Raw genomic sequence first — 20,379 nt, 5'->3', positions numbered from 1 at the left:
TTTGCTGTGAATTTCCATTTCACCAAGACCCAAGTTTCACCAGTCACTTTGCTATTCCACAAGTCTGACTACTGACATGTACTTAAATCAAATAGCTCCCCTTACGCAACTTGCTTAGAGCTTTAACTGAAAAGCAAAACGAGCATTTAGGGTTACAAAGTGTTTTTTCTTATAGCAATTCCTATACAAGCAACATTTAGACCCACTTAATCGAGTATTCTGTACAAGGCATTATGTACCACGTTAAAGACTGATTATGTATCAAGCCACCTTGTTTTATACAGCAGAGCAGTAGCCCTCCCTGTGCAGAAATATTTCTGTCAAGGCCTGGGCTGTCCAATTTTAACTTCTTCCCAGTTGTACTTTGTTGCCTGCAAAGAGCATCTCTGAACCTTCCCCAGCTTCTTCCAGTCACCCACACCACGAGCGCTGTAAAAGATGACTCAACAGTGGCAAACAAGTGCCACCTGAACAGCCAAATGCCTCCCTCTGTAAAAGCACACAGCGCAGCACCTCTTCTTTTCTAGTACTCTCACTATCTATAGTGCTTCCCTCCTCAATTAGAAGACCATAGAAAAACAAAAGCAACTTCAAGAGACTTATCTGCAAAACTTGCAGAAATGAGAAGAAAATAGGGCAGGACTACAGCATCACCACAAAATGAATGAAGCCCCTTGCCTTTACCTCTACCATCCCTGCAACAAGTTCAAAAGCTGTCTTGAGCAGAAGAAAGAGGCAGTGCTGCCCCTTATGGCTCTCTGAAGAGTGCTGAAGCATCAGTCCACAGAACACAATGGTCAAGAGCAAGCGCGTACAAGGTATTTGGAAAGAGGAGGGAAGGGGACACGTTGAACTGGGAGGGAGTGTGTGGAAAAGAACAGAAATAGTGCCTGCTTGGGAACTTATTGGTCTAATAATTACATACAGAAAAACTACGCTAAAACAAACTGCAAGACTGCTACATTCAAGACTGCCAAGATGAAATTAAATGCCAGCATGCCTGTAGAAATTAAATGTGACACCCTTCTGCCAAGCTCTCCTTCCCCTGTCATGTGCCTTATGACAGAGCTTTTAGTTTCAAGCCCCCCACCCCCTGAGAAGCCCTGCTTCACTTCAAGCTGTGGGTGGGACTGTTCTGGAGATCAACCTGGGTTTAAGTGAAGATGAATTTTGTGTGATAATAATACACAGAACTGGAGACTGCAGAAACTGAAAGATGCATGGTGAATGAAGCAGTTTCACTGTTTCTTCATTTATGCTGCCTGTAGCCAGAGGTGAAAGCAGCCCCACAGAGCTCCCGAAAGCAGTTGTGCTACCAAACTCCCGAGTAGGCTGGCATTGCTCAAAACTAATCTCAGTGAAAGTTCTGCCATGCCCACAGAGAGGCATGCCCAGCACAGGCACAGGTTTCAAAGATTTTACTTGATAAAAATCAAGTTCTTAGCATGCACAAAAGACTCAAGCTTGGGCAGATGTCAATACTGGACTTTTATGAAGACAACACAACATACATCTCTGAGAGACTGTCACACTTGCAGACTCCTGCCTATGTATAACAAAGATTCAGAATAACCCACTCTCTTCCATATGTAACCTGCAAGCCTGTCTCCTGGGTCTTTCCCTCACCATCACAGCACTGGAAGTAAAAAAAAGAACAACTTTGGCCAGAGCCATGGAGCTTCTCTGTCATGAAAGATTAGCACAAGAGAAATCAGGAACAGTAAGAAAAAGGAAAAGTATTTCTGGACTGAAAAAACACAAAAAGATTTTGAAACCTTAAAGCACTACTGGTATTACTGTCCTTAACAGCTCACTTTTCTGACCTGCTCTTAAAACAAATACATAAATAACCAAACTCCAAAAGGAGTCGAGTAATGAAGATCTATGCACCATGCTGTCATTCCCAGAGTTCTTAATTCTGCGCTGATGGACTAGGACGGTGTATCTCCATGAGCCACTTTAACATCTCATATCTATTCACAACTATTTTTCATATGTTTATTTTTCTCTTTCAGCCTCTGAAGTGAGAGAGATGTTGGTAGGATACAACATCCATAAGCAACTTAGAGTGCAGTGTAAGTTAAGTATCTTGCTCTGCAGTCCAGCTCTGTCTACAGTACTGAACACAAAAACAACTGAAAAATCCAGCATGCATATCAAAAGTTATTACTAGGTTACTTATAGGTACTAACTAAATATGGACACAAAACAACTGTCCCTCGAGTAACTGACATTAATTTCCAGAAGCAAATACTACAGCAGATACTTCAGTTCCTCCCCACTCCTTATTCCCCCCGGCTCAACTCTTCCACGTGCATGGAACAATCTTCCAAAATTGTCAGTCTTTTCATCATTCAGAATATGAAGGCAAGCATAGCTGGCCTAGGGATGTTCTCCTTCTGGATGAGTAACATAACTATGCAACTCTTATCTGTAGAGATCAACTTTGGTGACAAGTTGCATGCTCACTAAATCTTTGACCTTTATTTTACAGTCAGAAAGAATGCTTGTAATAAAGCTCAGATTAAGAGCTTATTCCAGTGACAGTGTTATTTCAATAACAGTGAATTATCTTTACAACAAAGGTTGCTGCTTTTGTATTGAACTAAGAAGCAATGAACCTATGTTCTCCTTTCACAAATGCCATTTCTTTGTTGCAACAGCAAGGGCTAGTGCCAACAACTGTTTAAAAAAAAAGTTTCGGAACAGAAAATAAACTTGCTTTTGCCAAAAACAGTCAACCATTGGGTAATATTGCACCTCCAGACTATCATTTAGCAACTTTAACTGTTGGTTAAAGTTTTCTAGGATGCAATAATAGAAAGGTATGTACATTGGGAAGGGCATGTTTACCTTTCAATCGAGCTGGATGCCAGCCCGCAACAGTTTCACTTACTGGCATCCAAGCATGTCAGTCGTTTTTCTCATATCAGACTGTTTTGATTTTCACATTCATAGCCAATTGCCTGTTTCCCAAACTCCTCTTGAGTACGAGCTGAGTAAAAAAGCAAAATTATTTTATCCCACCCAATCTTTATACACTTTCCTCTGAAACGTCCTGCCCCCAGCACACTTTTGATACACTCGAATACTGGAAATGAGATTCTGGCTTCCAGAGACTAGCATTAAAAAACAATGCACTGTGCAGCCTGATCCTAAAATGGTCTGGGGTTCATTACATTAGAGGAAAAAACCCATATTTTGCCCTGAAGATGAACACTCACATCAGTGATAAGAAGTCTCAGAGCCTCCACAGCTCAAAGTAAAGAGAAGATCGCCTTCTGAGCTTAGTGTCTTATAAAAGAAGAATGATTATCCTTTCAGGGTCTTGAATTAGATTCATCTCTGTCAGATTTCAGTCTACAACTTCTTCCCCATCTTCTGCTCTATAGACAATTCCTTCTGCTCTGATTAGCTTTAGGTGTCTTATTTAACAAAATCATTTTAAAGGCCAATTCTTTTATCGCACTGTGAATAGAGACATCCACTCCAACAGGCTATTCAATTTTCCATTAACTGCTTTATGATTTTTTCTTCATCCTCCTAAGCTGAAACTTTCAACATTTACAACACCAAACAAAACAACAAAATGAAAAAACACCCAAGTACACAGCTGAATGGGACTGTGAAGAAACAGGCAATTTCCCTGGGTTGGTTGATATCTTGTCTGAAGCATGGGAGAAACGGCAAGGACTGAGAATACTCCTTTCCTGGTTCAGTTGAGCATATTTTGAGCTAACTCAGCTGTTTTTACAAACTAAGGTGAAGCAGCATTCATGCAGCTTTTCCATAGGCTCTGCTATCAAATGCAATACAATACATTGGCTCTGCAGTCTGGATATGGGGAACAGAAACTACACAGGCAAGGATGCAGGAAAAAGAATTGCTTCAGTTACTGCCCCTGTATTGTGTTACAGAATTGGGTATCGTGTCTTTAAAAAAAAATTGCAGAAAAAAGTAAGACATGAACAACTAAGGAGCACTTAATAATGTGTTATTTGAAAGACACTGAAGCTCAAGTTCTGTAAACTACAATCCAGTTACTTCAGAAATAAAATATGATTAAGACGACAGAACTCTAATTTCTCATTAAGCAACTAAATAGTAATTCAGGTAAGCCTAAAGGTGTTCTGTTTGTGCCCTCACAGATGCCAAACAATGAAATGAGACTACGTAACAACAAGTTTTCTCAAGCTGGGATACGATTTTGAATTATAGCTAAGATGATCTGACAATCTCCTCCCTTGCACTAGTAATAACATTTTTCTGAATTTTCAGAGATTCAGGTCAGGGATCTAAAGCAGCAGAAAGTTTTTCTTTGTGTGGGCAGGAGGGAAGGATAAGCTTTCTGTGGGAAGGGAACTCCCTGAAGTGGTTCACCATTGGGTGGAGAAAACAGCAGAGCCAGACAAAAGCAGTAACATCTGAGGCCTGGGAGAAGAGAACCATAGAATAGTTTGGGTTGGAAGGGACCTTTAAAGGTCACCTAGTCCAACCCCCAAGAGGGGGGTCCATCCTTTTCAGCAGCCTATGACCATCAGATTCATCTCACTGCAACTAAGCCTGCTAAACAGAAAGGAAACTGGGATGCTCCTGTGAAATACTCTGAAGTTTTGTTTGAATTCATGAGCAGTAAGAGTCCAGCCCGTGTCCCCTCAGAAAAAGCAGGCAGGTCTACAGGCATGAAGTTCACTCTGAAAAACAGCACTTCCCCATACCACATAATCATGTGGTATGGGGAAATGCCCCTTTGGCTTCCACCAGCCTCATAGAAACTTAGCAGTGATAGCTACTATAGGGCACAGAGATTCAGATATATTTCACTCAAATAAAATATGCTCTGTTTCATTTAAACTTTGTCCTCTTATAATTTTATTTTCAATTTGTAATCAGAACTGGGCACCTGCCCTACTGGAATTATTTACACTTTTTTTTTTTTTTGAGTAAATCAATGTTTAAAGGCAGTTTGGATTAATCCGACATATCTAGGGTGTTTTCCCTTCCCTAAAGATAACAAGTCCAACTTTAGCAGCTTTTCAGACAAACCATTTCACCCTTTATGTATAGGAGTCCAGAAGCTGGAACGTGCTATCTATTAAGGTACCAGAGTTGGTCTGAAGTTTGTCAAGTAGCAGGCTCAAGGAGGAAGCTGAACCTGCAGGATCCAAACGACTTTTTGACTTGCCTCAAGCACTGGGAGACATGATTTTACATAACTGCACAATTATATAGTCAAATACAATACAGATCACAGAAAAAAATTGTACACTCATCCCTTAGGACTATGAAAAGGGGAAAACTAAGTCTTTCAAATTCATTTTTACTGCTTCCCCATCTCTTCTACAGGAACAGTGCTCTTAAGTCTATTAAAAGTGAACAAGTGGCTAGGAAGATTAGATGGAAGGAAAGAAATGTTCACAAAATTTAAGTCAGACATGGACAAACTGATTAATACATCACACTGCTGGAACAACCGTATACAGAGACATTCTTCTGGATGAAATTGATTTTATTTGAACTTAATGCTGTTGTTTACATGATAAGAAAAGAAAATACTAACTATAATTCAGCAAAAGCCAGATGGATAGTAGAGGGCAAAACTCTGTGAGAAACAGCAGGTAAGTGAAATAAAGCAGGAAAAGAACCTCCAAGAAGTCTTGGAAAATGCACTTTGAACTAAGAAAGCCATATTCAAAGGTGAGAAAAGGAGGGACAGAAAGAACAGCTATGGCTATTTCACTTGCAAATTTTTAAGTTTTGTTGGACTGAGACTTCAGGTTCAGATCCCAAGACTAGGTAAAACTGAAGTTCTCATGAAATATGCATGTAATAAATGGGTCATTAAAACACGATTAAAATTATCTGAGTAGATATACCTTTTGCTGTCTTACGGGAAGAAGTTCTCAGATTTTCACAGGGTCCCATCCCACATGGAATGGCTGAGGTGGGATGGGACCTCTGGAGATCAGAGTCCAACGCCCCAGCTCTAGGCAGGGTCAGCTAGAGACTGCTCAGGTCTACATCTGGTTGGTTTTCAGTATGTCCATAGCCTCTCTGGGCAATCTGTGCCAGTGTTCGGTCATCCTCACAGCAAAAAAAAAACCCAAATCAAGCAGGCAAACAAACAAAAATAAAACCACAAAAGCCCTTTTACTTATGTTTAAATGGTATTTCATGTTGTGTCCATTGTGTCTTCTTGTCCTGTCATTGGGCACCACTGAGAAGAGTCCAGGGCTCTTTTTTTTTTTTTTTTTTTCTTCAACTTCCCCTCCCCAGTCAGGTACTTACTTTAATGAGATCCCCCCTGGGCCTTCTCTTCTCCAGGCTAATGCACTGAGGCAAACCAGAAGTGACTATGCTCTTTACACAGTGCACTCCAATCTTTTATATCACACCATGCAACACATTTCACGCACTAGTCTACTCAGACTAATGACAAAGTTTACTTGCCTGTTTCCACACCTGATGCCTGTCCAGCCCTGGAAAGAGTTCAAATCATGTTGAATGAAAAAAGTACCTTAAAAGCTGTATTTTTTCACTATATAGAAGCATTATGAGCTTCAGCTTTAAAGAAACCACATTCACAAGAAGAAATTCACATTCACAAGTTTATTACAGAGTTGCAATACTGATGAGAGAGAAGTCACCACTATCCTAGCCTTTACTTTTCTTCCTAGTGCTTTTAACTGCTTCACATAGTTCCAAATTAGGAAAAATTATAACTCTTCCACATTCTAACTAAACACTAGAAAGGCCTTTTTCCCAATAAAACAGTATTTACTAAGGAACATGCATAGATAGTTGTGCCATGAAAACCCACACCATGAGCACAAACAGGCATGCCAGCAAAATTTAAGTACAGGCTGGTCTGACACTTGTTTCTGCCCTGAAACATGGCATTCAGAACCAGTGGGATATCTAACAAGTGTACTGAACACATAAGAGCAGGACTGCAATTTCCTGATATCCAGAAAGCTCAAAAAAGAGGGTACACAAAATTTATCACAATCAGAAACAGAAGTTTTGTATTAGTACTCCTTTTCCTAGTGGGGGAAAAAAGCTTCCGATCCCTGCCAATGTTTATTAATCTACATTCCTAACTTCTAGCAATATACTGAGTGTTTATGCTGAAATAATAACAAATTCTAGTATATCTGTTCCCTGCTCTTAAGAACTAACATATATTGATCACATGTATAAGAAACATATACTAAAACCCACGAATTTATTTCATACATTCACTCAATGCAGACAATGTAACAGTGTTATCTTGCACTTAAACTATAACATGAAATTCACAACTGCAGATTTTATGTACATCTTAACTTCTGAGATCAGGTTCTCAGTTTTCAATTAAATTCTCAGTATTCTATTTAACCTCTGTTTTGTAAAATTTTTTTTAAAAATAAGAGTAAAATTTAAAGAAGAAGCTGAACTGACTGCACATTCACCACAATAAATGCACACTGCCAGCATATATTACAGTAAGCAACTTAAGGGGACAGCAGGAGTGGAAAAACATAAAACAAAACCAGCTGTGATCTCATTAGCCAAGCTCATTATGTAAGACCTCATTAGCCACCATCCCACAATAACGTGAATAAACCCTATGGACACTGATGAAAAGGGAGTGATGAGGGATGCAGAAGCTGAATAATCATATAGCACTACAGCACGCTGTCAACTTACTAGTTAAACTTCTGGAATGCAATTGGGGCAAGATCTCCACTAATGCACACTGCAGAAAGCCCACGGTCAGGCTTCGCAAATACGAAGCCCCCTTCGCCTAGTAACTGCAGTACGAACAGGAGTTTGAATATGAACACGTACAACAGGGTAAGGGACAGGGTGTGTGCTACACAAAACAAACTCCAAAACGTTTCAGCCTCCTTCCCTAAGTACATTATATGTTGGTAACATCTAATACTTCTGCAATGTGAGAAACATGAACAGAATTTTACTTTTGGCTGTTACACATAGACTTCATCTTGATTTCAGTCTGTTTTAGTTTGTAAAAAGTTTAACCACTTTACAGTTTTTCTATGAAGTTCTGAAAAAAATGTGCTGTAATTATATGAAGTTTAACAAACTTTGGTAGTTCCAGCTGACTTCAGGGGATTTTTCTCCTTTTCCATCAGTTTTGCCAAATGAAAGACGAGCGGCATTGACACATAAACTTTTACTGGCAGCCTGGAACTTAAGTGATCATCAGCTACTACAGCCTCGCTTCGAAGGATCAGCAATCAGGATAACAAAAATTTCCTAGATAAAGTTGTTATAACATTTTAAGCAATTTTTCAAAATGTCCCAGTATTTTAAGCCAGTAGCTTTTTTGACTGGGCTATTTTGAAACAATCACGCAGCTTAGAAAGTAAAAAATATTCTCAGCTTTCTCCTCTTCTGCAGTCACCTTCACTTCTCATTACTTAGTTGTGACATTCAAACGTGAACTAACAGCTTAATGCTGCACTAGCATGGAGAGACTCTTTCCATTAGAAAGGCAGTATAAAAGGCCTTGCTTTGTTGTTGTTTTTAACTACTTAAAAGGTATAACTTAGTTGTTAAAAGAGAATTTCTATTTTAATGTCCAGTTCAAATTTCAGCATTTCAGTTTCTACTGAATCTACAAATAAGCCCAGATGTCTTTAACAAAATATTTTTCCACCCCCACCCCCAAAAAAAAAAAAAAAAGAGAATGAACAGAACAGTTTGGTTCAAGTTCTGCACAGACTAGTATTTTCTCTTTTCATTCTAAAGGAAGATAATTTCTCAGTCATCCAGAGGGTAGCTAATCACTGATATACTTTGTTTGGTATGAAACGCCATTTACAAAATAATAATGCAACACAGCTATGACAGAAAACAAATCGTGTAGCAACACAGGTATTCTTTGCGTCATGAGTCCAAATATAAACAGGAGTAAAAAGAATACTTTACATGAACCTAAACATGCAACATGATTCCTGAGAAACTGACTTGAGAAAACATCTGGAAAAAAACATCTTTCCTTCAAACAAGGTATGAAAATTTCTGCAGGGTTGATGTCAGAAGAGTCCCAGAGAAGGTCACATGGCAATGCCAGTCTTCCAAGAAGAACTAATAGAAATTAGTTTTTCAATAGTGTAAATCTATTAAACATGACTGTCCCTACACTAGTGTCAGGAAGATACATTTTATACCTTTGGCACACATCCATTCCGGTAAAGGGGCAACAGTATCTACTCAGGGAAAGACAAAACAAAACAGGCATACAATACAGATTATATCAACAACAGAAACCTCAAACTTTTGAGTGATAAATTAAGATAGATTTTATCAAACAACTGTCACAAAATTACAAGTCTAACCTCACATTCTGGTGGCTGAAGATGTGCAGAAGTATTATCCATCAGGATTTGTAAATATTTGAAGACATTTATATAGGCAAGAATAACTGGATTCTGCACCTAGGACGGAGTAATGCCAGGCACAAGTACAAACTGGGAGAGGAGCAGCTGGAGAGCAGCGCTGCAGAAAGGGATGTGGGGGTGCTGGTCGGCAGCAGGCTCAGGATGAGCCAGCAGCGTGCCCTGGCAGCCAGGAGGGCAAACCGCACCCTGGGGTGCATCAAACCCAGCACAGCCAGCTGGTCAGAAGAGGCGATTACCCTGCTGCGTTCAGCGCTGGTGCAGCCTCACCTTAACTACTGTGTGCAGTTCTGGGCCCCACAAATTAAGAAGGATGTGAAGGTCCTTGGATGCATCCAGAGGAGGGCAACAAAGCTGGTGAAAGGGCTGGAAGGCATGTCCTGTGAGGAGCAGCTAAGGACTTGGGGCTTGTCTAGTTTGGAGAAAAGGAAGCTGAGAGGCAACCTCATTGCTCTGTACAGCTTCCTGAGGAGGGGACGTGGAGAGGGAGGTGCTGAGTTCTCCTTCCTGGTATCCAGCATTAGGACATGTGGCAATGGTTCAAAGCTGCACCAGGGGAGGTTTAGACTGGACATTAGGAAGCATTTCTTTACCGAGAGGGTGGTCAAACACTGGAACTGGCTTCCTAGAGAGGTGGTCGATGCCCCAAGCCTGTCAGTGTTTATTTGGACAATGCCCTTAAGAACATGCTTTAACTTCATCAGTCCTGAATTGGTCAGGCAGTTGGACTAGATGATCATTGTAGGTCCCTTCCAACTGAAATAGTCTATTCTATTCAACCAAACTTTTGAAATTACCTTTTTTTCCCCCACTCTGGAAAGGATAGCAAATATCCCAGGTAAGAATTTACACCTATCTACAACAACCATGCTGAGCTATGATAGAGCAGAAAACCACCCCGTGGCAGGCTGCGATGGAATTTCCCCTCTTTCTCCGAGAGGTGGGGGAGACATTAGGCAAAAGAGACCACAAACGTTCACATTTCACTCTGAAGATGCACATGTATCGATGGCCCAAAAGCTACACAGCTATTTCCTCAAGGTCCTGAGAGGATGTGGTATCTGAGAAACCAACATCACATCTTACACCATTATACTCCCTATTTTCCTCTCCCTCCACCTCTGCAAAGAAAACATGGAAATAAAAGAACTATAGGTGAGAAAGGAGTAAACTAAAAGAATATAATTTTTATTCAAAACTTGTCTTCTCCATGAAACAGTAGATAAAGGCCATCAACTAAGCTGAATTAAAAAAAAAAAAAACAAACACAAAAAACCAACCAACCAAAAAAAAAACCCCAAAACCCACCCTCAAAAAAAAAGCCATTTAATATTTCTTTTGGAAAAGGAGTTAGTGTTACAAAACCATAAAAAGCCTCAGCAGTTTCAGGGGAAGTAAAAAGGGTACGACTTCCAATATTCTCACAGAATTTTAATCTGAAAAATTAAGCACTTAATCATTATCCATTTCCACATAAACAGACCTACCCTTGAAAAGTAGAGGTGCATGAACTAATATCAAATGCTATTAGTATGTTTCTGGGTACTAGGATTTCAATTTATATCATATAATTCATTCAAAGCAGGTTTAAAAGTTTAAACTGATGTACCTGCTCAGTGAAGTGCTACTGTAAGATAGGGTAGTACACAACTATTCCCTTTTGCCCAAGGAGAAACTTGCAGACATACTTGCACAGATCACTGGGAAACTGAGAAGAGATGAATTAAGTAAACTTTTTTGTGATCAAGGAAAGGAAAGTCCCTTGTCAAGGAAAAAAGTATTAGATATACTTTGTACCCGAAAGATATTTGATTCTGGCAGTTAACATTTTCAAGGTAATTTAAATGCAAGGAACAAACAACATCTGGTTGGAATGCATACCATCTCTTCGGAATTTGCCATATCATTTGGTATATCTATATAAACTCAGTACAAAATGTAAACCCTAAAGATTAGACTTACTGTATTCCATGTCTAAGTCATCAGAGACGCATAATATGGCAGAATGAGAAACAGAAATACTGCTCTGGTTTAATTTTAATGACAGATTTTTTTAAAACAAAACTGGGGGAAAAAACCACCTACTCATCACTGCATTCACCTACGCCACTATGCACTATTAGGCGGCTACTGCCTTCCATGTCGAAAAGGATGCAGTTCTCTGTTGAACAATTATTTTAGTTTATATGCCATGGTTTTTGCTTTAAAATCCATTTTGACATCTTCAGCAGGAAATGCCCTGCAAGTTTATAGCAACCTTTAACAGCTGAAGTCAGATTGGTAGCACTTCCTTCTAAGGAGCTGGCAGTTTAAGGTCATGGTCATCAAAAGACACAAGTAAGCTACACATCTTAAGAGCAGAGGAAGAAAGATAAAGGAGGATATTAGATGAAGAACATTCCACCTACTTGGAATATGACCGCACACTAAGAATCCACCTCCTGCAAGAGCAGAAAACATCTGCCATAAGATGAAGATGATTGTCAATACCATAGTGAAATGCTCAGCTTACTGACATCAGTGTTTACACATAGAGGTTTGTCACAGTGAGCAGCAAGTTACACCACTTTGCCGTAGCGTGCGCTATAGAAGTTCAATATTGAACAATCTACACTGCATCACAAAGTGTGACTCATGAATGTCCTCCAGTCACACTGGTTTTCAAAGTGGGAGGCATGGAGCAGGTTGCCAGCAACTGCAAGAGCAGACAGAAAGCAATGATTTGTACACACATATGCATATAAACAGTCTCAGTTTAAATAATTTTCCGACATCCATCTTTTGAAAGACAGTGCACTGACACAAATGCTCACAAAAATCAAGTTTTAACTGGATCAAAAAAAAAAAACCCTCCAGTTTGTTGAATCAGTGCAAGTGTCAAATTATATCAGAAGTGATAGGGCTCTGACTCACATTTACAGAGAAAAGAGCTGCACTGCTTCAGCCCTTCCGGCATCCCACCATCTGCTCCAACCTTCTTCCAGAGCTACTCACCCTGCAACTGAGTTGACAGAAGAAAACAGGACTGTGCCTGAGTCAATTCAGTTCAGCTGGCATCTTCACTTAAACCTTCCTTTTAAGGGAAGTTTAATTCGCCTGCCTGAACTGAAGCAGCTCAGGTGCAGACATGTTCCCTCCTGCTACCTGCGCAGTAAGGTCCAAGAAGGAAGGGAGCTGGCAGACAGGGCAGCGTTAACTTACAGTAGCAAAGCAGCCAAGCTTGCCTACTGCCACTCTGGAACTGGTGAAGCTTGTACATCCATACAAGACTTGTCATTTAACAAAAAGATGTCTGTTTCACATATTCTACTGTGTTAAATGTATCGTTCAGCCTCCATTTTGCTTTCCTGTAACCTGCAAAAACAGTACCCCCAAATGACCATAGGCATAAAGGGTTCTTTTCTCTGTTAAGTATGTATACCTAGCAGAATAAAAGCAGAAAGTATGAAGTGCCTTAGTCCTGCCTCTCTCTATTGCACCAATAAAGGACTTTACATATATGCAAATACAGTGGTTGAACTGGCAGTGAGATCTGCCCTTCAGTTACGGATGCTGTCTTTGCTCTGGGGAAATGAATTTGTTTTCCAAGCTTTTCATGCAGCTACTTTTACATGAGCACTGAATAGTTTTAAAAAAAATATGTATATCTGTGTAATGGGGCAAGGCAAAGGAGAAAAAGGAAGTTGAACACAAAGCCAAATTTGCAAGAAAAAAAGAAAAACAGCTAAATATCACAAGGTTACAGTTAGGAAATGTATTTCCAAGATAAAATAACATACCTAAATTTTAAAGACTAATTCAGTGATTTGTGGTGCCTCATCTTCAGCATTTTAAAATAGGCATCATTTTTAAGAATACCTCAAGCACAGCATCCCTCTTGAGATCCAAAAGTGCTTGCAATAATTCACATTACATTTATTAGGCAAGTTACAGAAATAAAACCGCTTGTTACTTGCATTGTCTTCCTTCAGAAGGGGAGGGAGGCAGGAATTATAAATACTTCACCTGCTCGAAAGCTTATGGTTTGTTGTTTTCCTTTTAAGCAAATTCTGGCTTACCTCTTTGAAAATGAAAAAGAACAGTAAAATGATAAAAGGAAGAAGTGGTGATGTACTTGGAACATATGAGAGAGAAAAGTCAACAGAGAGAAAGGAATAAAACCAGCCGAAAGTAGGAGGTAGAAAAAGCAGGCAGGAAAAAGCACAGAAGCATAAATATGAAGAAACAAAGATTACAAAGGCATGGTTCAATGTGAAAAGCTATACAGGTCAAGATATACGACACATGTTTGCTTTTGGAGAGCTAGGATTTGTTGATCCAGAGAAATGTATTTCTCCCCTGGAGAGCATTCCAACGCACATGGGATACAGCTCTGGATGAATGGGTGTCAAGAGTAAAATAAAAGGAAAGGGGGAAAAAAATCACATTAGAGGAACAAACAACAGCAAAAGGATAAAGGACAAGTGTTTATGTCAGCACGAGGCTTTCCCAGGAGTTAGCTGTCAAAGTCACCTCTTTCCTACTCCCCCTCTTCACTGCCTGCAACCAGCAAATGACTTGGAACATGAGTACCTATTTTCCAGTTTCTAAAACCAAGGGGAACAAAATAATTTATTTCAATTGTAGCAAAAAGACCAAACAACTCCAAGAACATATAAGGTATCTTCCTCTTCAATGACAGTTTGACCTTACAGTTCAGACACACAAGGCACGTGCCCATTTAAAAAAATCACTTTGCCCCACGTGTACACGAAGGACTGAAACACATTTCTGTCATATTCTGTAAATCGCTGGTTAACGAGAAGTGTCATAGCCAAATCAGCCAAGTAATGGAGGTGACGCTCTCACAACAGTTATCAGCGGATCAATAAATAGTAACTTCAGACTACTACTAAGAGACACAATTAGAAACTCCTTCAAAGTAACACTGTTTAATCAGACGCCCCTCTTTTCTTTGTAACATTAACAACCTGCTGCAGTTCAAACATCACAAACATGCTGAACACCATTCTCAGTGTCTTAAGGTTTGTTTTTTAATTAGCCTTCAGAGGATGAGTAATAATTTTCCAGTGCAAGTGCTTTTTAAAATCTACCTTATTATTATAAAAACGAAATATCATTGCCAACCTCTACTTTGATTTTCCTTAAAAGGAGAGTGCAAGTGATACAAGAATGACTCAAGACCAGTACATACACACAGAATTTATATAGTTATATAAAGCCAAAGATTTTTCCCTGCTTCAAGACTTCCAGTTAGAATAAGCACCAATTATATATCAAAATGCTGTAGCCTAAAAATCTTGTCCATCACATATTGTTACACTACAAATAAGCTCGAAGACACGACAGAAGCTGTAGTGTTCGACTCTGGTAGAGCACATAACTCACAGTAGTAATGAAATCAGAAGCTACCAGCTCATCCTGCTTTAGCAGTTCTGAACCATGCAGCTGCAGAGAATATTTATCTCTGAAGGATCAAAGTGTTAAAACGGATAAATAAACTGTAAATGGTGGCTTAATAAAGAAGTTTTACAATCATGATTATAAAATATTACGGTTTTGATCCTACATTTACATTCTGGTATCTGCAGGAAGTCCAGCGCTTGCCTTCAGAGGCAATGCTGAAGGTGATGAGACCGCACACAGATCCGAGTGTCCGTCCACACAGAAAAGCCTGCCAAAACCAGGTCTAATCATGGCAAACAGGACACAGAAGCACCCAGTCCTGATGCAAACTATCAGGTTACACCTTTAATACCTCTTTAAAACCAGGAAAGTAAACACACTTGCAGTACATGGATACTGTCATTGACTGTGTTATTTCAACTACTCAAAGGGATGTTCAAGCAGCTTCACAATATCTGCAGAAGATTTACAATTAATAAATCCCTCTGAAGTAATCTGGAGCCCACTAAAGACAATTCATCTGCTGAGCTCACATATACATTTAGCCACTGGTTACCTGCTGAGCATCTTTACCATCTTTACTGCTACCAGTATGTTAAGATGGTCTGCATTTAACGGGTACAATTTAGGGTTTGTTAATGTCACTACCTTCTTCCTTGAAGATGCCAAGTAATGAATGACCTTTGTTGTTCAACTTAGCAAAGTGAACAGAATTTCTAGAGGCAGCGCTGAAGCTTACTTAAAAATAATAGTTCCTATTCAAGAAAATAGTAAGAGCTGTATATGTATTTTGAAGAATTTTTTCCTGCCACGAACCACAAATCAAGCTACAATAGTTTAAAACAGTTAAAGTATCATTAACTCCTTAAAAAGAATTCAATTACTACTATAGCAAGTGTTTTGGCAGCGTGAGCACCTTTGTACTCGGTGTTTTTAAAAAAATAAGTAAATAAAAGTTGAACTGTGTTGTTCATATCAAGTGCCTAATTCTTTATTGTCATGCATAGTTAATTTAACCACTCCAATGTAAGTGCAATAATCAGTACGTTTGATTTGCTGTCACTGTGTGTCCACTTTCTATAGATGAAAAGGACTCCTTAAGATTCAGAGCAACAGAGAAAAAAGCCCTAAGAGGACACCAGAAGCCTGCTTAAAAACAAATCCAAAACTCCAGAACAAACATAGCTTAAACTAAGACCAAACCCATATACAAGTTATCTTCACAAACAGAAAGTAATGCTGTTACCTAGTGGTGGAAAGCTAGGTACGTGCAAAATTGTGCAGCGTGCTCTTTTTTTTTTTTTTTTTACTAACTTGGAATTCTCATCTACAGGCTATTAAACGACTTCAAGAGAAAAAAAAAAAGGCTTAATTCATAAATTAATGAAAGACATTGCTTTTGTTGCATTCAGTTCTGCAACAAAGGGTCAGGTTTTTTGCACCTGCCAGTTTTGATTCTCAGCAGAGTAATTGACAGACAAGAAGCTGCATCATTTCCTGACCATCACAAACGTACTGTTTTATACTCCTCTTGCAACATCAGCAAGAGCTGGAAACCTGTGGTATAAAAGCACTACAATCTTAATCCTCAAACATCAGTTTTCCACAGAGTATGATAACCAAAACAGGATCATGCATCCCTCAGCATCTTATCAGATCATATTTTCAGTTATATAAATCAACATTAGCTGAATTCAGTCAGCGTTCTCTGGATAAACACATTTAGTTTGCTTTCAGCCAGAAAATAAATAACTAGAGGAAAAGAAGGAAGATATGAAGACTTTAATGTCACTTACTCAAATGCAAAGAAGAGTCCACTGGTGACCAAGATGAGAACAAGAGTCAGGTAGAAGACTCCAGTCTGTCGAGCCATCATGATCCTCCCATTGCAGAAGAATTTGTTTCTTCCAGGAAAAACCTCCCATTTTCTCTTGGGAGCCGATTTCTTTTTCTTATGGGGAGACTCCATGGGAGACGAAGAGCTGTGTGTGCTGATCTGGCTGTATTCACAGTCTTTCATGGGCCCACTACCACCTCCAGGAGTCATCAAGAGAGAGTAAAATGTGGGGAGAACCCCACCAAAAATATATACAATATATATATGTGCAAATATTCTTCTGACCAAGACAACCCTCTCCACCAGCCCCAGTTAATTAAAAAAAGCAAATTAAAAGATGAAAAGTCTGCTATCAGACTAGCAATAGGTGTATCATGCAAACACCAGTTAACTCTTGAGAAACCAAAGCTGTCATATCAGAAACGCTTGAGAGGGATCCTTCCTTCCTTCCTTCCTTCCTCCACCAGTTACAAAACAACCATGTAGGACAATCCTTTTTAAAACAACTTATCACAAAACAAGACCAAAAAAAAAAAAAAAAAAAGGCAATTATAAAGCAGTTAGGCTGTCCAAAAAAATTTAGTCTTTTTTTTTCAAGTTTATGTTCAAATGGGAGGGTGGTTGGTTTTTTTTCCTTCCCACGCACACCCTGAGAGACCTCTCCGAGGGTCAGAAGGTTGGTCACGGCAAGGTTTAGCAATCGAGTCTATCATTCACAGAGATTTGTTATAATCCTCCTTTGCGCAGCAGATTTCACTGCTAAAAATGACCATTCCTAAACCGTTCCCCCAAGAGACACGCGTAACAAATCATTACGAAAAAAAAAAAAAAAAAAAAAAAAAAAAAAAAAAAAAAGAGCACGAAAGAAACGAGGCTGCAACTCCAGCTTCCGAGAAACACTTCAAGCTCTCTTCTTCCTGAAGCCGCAATTCAGCGGGAAGCGGCCGCCGCTCGGCGCAGCCCCGCGGGCGCAGGGCCCCCCGCGGCCCTTCTCCCCCCTCACGGCTCCACCGCGGGGGATCCTCCCGAGCCCGAGGCAGCCCGGGGCAGGGCCGGTCCCCGACAGACGCCAGCGCCCCGGCGGCAGGTCCTCATCCTCCCGCCCCGCCGCGCCGCTCCCCCGCCGCACGCCCCGCGCCCCGGGCGGCGCCGCCGCCGCGCTTAACCCCCGCCTCCCGCTACACAACAGGTCCCCGCCGCCGCCTCATGCTCCCCGGCGCCGCAGCCCCGCGGGGCGGGCGGCCGGCCGTGCGGAAGGGGGGGTGAGGAGGGAGGGGAGAGGGAGGCTTCGCCGCCGCTGGGAGATCGCTGCCGGGACTTCTCCCGCCCGTCACCATCCTCGCCGCCCGCCTCAGGGCCGCCGCGGGCGCTCGCACGCCGCCGCGGCGCAGGCTCTCGCCCACGGCCCGCGGCGGTGCCGGGCCGCCCCCCGCATCCTCGCCCCCTCCCCTCGGCGCAGAGGAGCGGCTTCCCGCCGGCGTCCCCGGTTTCGCTGCGCTTCTGCCCGGAGCGAGGCGAGACGAACGCCCGGCTCCCCCTCCGCCAGCCGGAGGGCGGCGACTTCCTCTCCCCGCGGTGCCCCCGGAGCCGCTACCCAGGTTTCTCCCCAGCAGCCAGACCCAGAAGCAGCAGCTGCCCCCTCTTCATCTTCAGGGGGAGGCGGTAACCACCGCAGCGGCGGCCGCCCGCGGGAGGAGCGGGGGGAGGCGGTGAGGGACGGGACCACACGGGCGCGCACCCCCCGCCGCGGCCGGTCAGTCAGTCAGTCAGACAGCCGCTTCCCGGCCAGAGGGCAGCCGGCTCCCCCGCACCAGCCCCGGCGGGCCCGGCCCGGCCCAGCACTCGCTCCAGCCGCCGGAGCGCGGCGACAGCGTTAACTCTCCGCCATCGCCGCCCCCGCAGGCAGCCGCCCGCCGGGCGGGCTGGAGGCGCAGGGGAGCGACCCGGGCGGCGGCTGCCCGCGCCGGAGCCCTGCTCCCGCCCGCGCGGGGCGCCCGCTCAGCCCTCGCTTTCCCCGGCCCACGCAACCAGCCGCGCGCGCGCGCGCACACAGGCACGAGCCGCGAGCGGTGTCTGCCGTCAGCCCCGGGCGGCGGCGGCGACGGCCCCGTCCTCCCGCGCTGCAGCTGCCGGGCCGAAGGCGAAGGGGCCGTGCGGGTGAGCGACAGGGAAAGAGGAGCCCCGCCCCGGCGGCCCGGCCCGGCCCAGCGGGACCAGCCCCGCTCCCCGTGCCGGTCAGACCGGCCTCCGCCCGCTGGGAGTTGTAGTTTCGCTCCCCCGCGCCCGCGAAGCGGTCCGGGAGGCGGGAGGGCGGCGGGAGGGACTACAAGCCCCAGCATGCCTTGCGGGGGGCGCGGGCCGCCGGGCAGCGCGGGAGCGCCGGCAGGCCCCGGCGCCCGGCGAGGGCAGGGCGGGGCGGGGTGGCCGCGGCGGCGGTTGCCGCCCGGTGCGGAACGGGAGGGGGCTTGGCCCAGCCCGGCTGTGCCCCGCGCCTCTCGCCCGCCGCAGGGCCCCGTTCCCCCGCGGCAGCCCTGCCCTCCCCACGGCCGCGGCTGGTCTTTATGTCCGGGGTTGTATTTCAGTCAGGCCCGAGGGCCGGGGCTGCAACCCCTGATCCATCCCGCTGGGCGCGGCGCTGCCCCTCCGCGGCTGCCCGGTCGCCCGGCACACCCGGAGCTTGCTCCCACCCCGCCTGCCCGCAGCCCTCCCCTGCGCCGGCGAGCGCGGCGGAGCGGCGCTGTCCCCGCTGCTGCTCGCGTGTGCAGGCGTTTCGCTGCTGTGGCGGCCGTGTCCGCACGCTCCGTTACGTTGCGGGAAGAAAGGGGCTTGTCCAGCAACGCTGAGGTGTTCACGCAGACCCTTGCTCTGTCCCGGCTTCATCAGGCTGATCCCAGAAAGGTGAAAGCCGCGAAGGAAAAGCTTTTCCAGAAACGCAACGCTGCCCCGAGCCCTTCTCGCACAGGAGCGCCCCGGTGCGAAATGGCACTGGTGGCAGGGTGGCCTGCAGAGAGCCCCGGAGGGGAGCTACCCACGGCCGAGGCAGAGGACTCTCAGAGCTGCTTGCTGTCGTTCCTGCCTAGAGTGTTCTCCATGAACCGCTAGAGACGAGCAGGCACGCGCAGTGCTAACAACGGTTTCACTTCGACGCGTCTTTTACAAAGGTTTGCAACTCGCTAGCGGAGCTGTGTAACCTACAGAGGACAGACTAGTTTGGGACACACAGTAGGAATCAACCCTCAGTTCAAAAAACCCAAAAGCATACTGAAAAAAATTCTGGAAAAGGTTAAGACATGTTACAACGAGCCCGCATCTCTCTCCCATGTTGTCCTAGGAGAGACACCAAAAAACCATCGTGAGGATGCAGCTGAGTTCTCGTACATAGGCAATGTGTTTTCTCTTTTCATAATTCCATTTCTAATTTTGGAATGGAATATTTATCCCTTTAATTTAATGTGATAAACTAATTCTTTATCCATAAACAGTGCCTGATAACAAAGGAACCATGGAACAGATTGACCAGCACTGGATACTCCCTCTTCCTTGGAGGAAATCAATTACTTTGGTAACCAAATTATACAGAGTAGCCTGGTAGACATGCTCCTGGTGAGTGTATGATCCATTTTATTGATACACAGGAATCATTTTGGAAACGTTAGCCACATGGGAAAAATATGGAGGGGTGTCTCCCTCTGCAAGGTGGAAAAGAGTAGTCCTTTGGCAAGTGGGCAG

The 20,379-nt window shown here is 43.5% G+C and overlaps 1 protein-coding gene across 5 annotated transcripts in view; it reads right to left on the bottom strand.

Moving 5' to 3' along the window:
- The window catches only part of ZDHHC14 (zDHHC palmitoyltransferase 14), a 113,505-nt gene extending 96,045 nt beyond the window's left edge, over positions 1-17,460 (bottom strand). For all 5 annotated transcript variants that reach the window (XM_009460693.2, XM_087775194.1, XM_087775196.1 and 2 more), the window contains exon 1: positions 16,610-17,460. In XM_009460693.2, the coding sequence (XP_009458968.1) occupies positions 16,610-16,860 (251 nt within the window). In that variant the 5' untranslated portion in view covers positions 16,861-17,460. The remainder of the gene's footprint in view (positions 1-16,609) is intronic.
- Between the last annotated feature and the right edge of the window lie 2,919 nt (positions 17,461-20,379).

This window comes from Nipponia nippon, unplaced genomic scaffold (assembly GCF_047370975.1).
Source record: "Nipponia nippon isolate SJK-2023a ecotype South Korea unplaced genomic scaffold, ASM4737097v1 scaffold_4, whole genome shotgun sequence".
Taxonomy (NCBI): Eukaryota; Metazoa; Chordata; class Aves; order Pelecaniformes; family Threskiornithidae; genus Nipponia; species Nipponia nippon.
The sequence above is the reverse complement of the archived record's forward strand: the minus strand, read 5'-3'. Positions and strand labels throughout refer to the sequence as shown.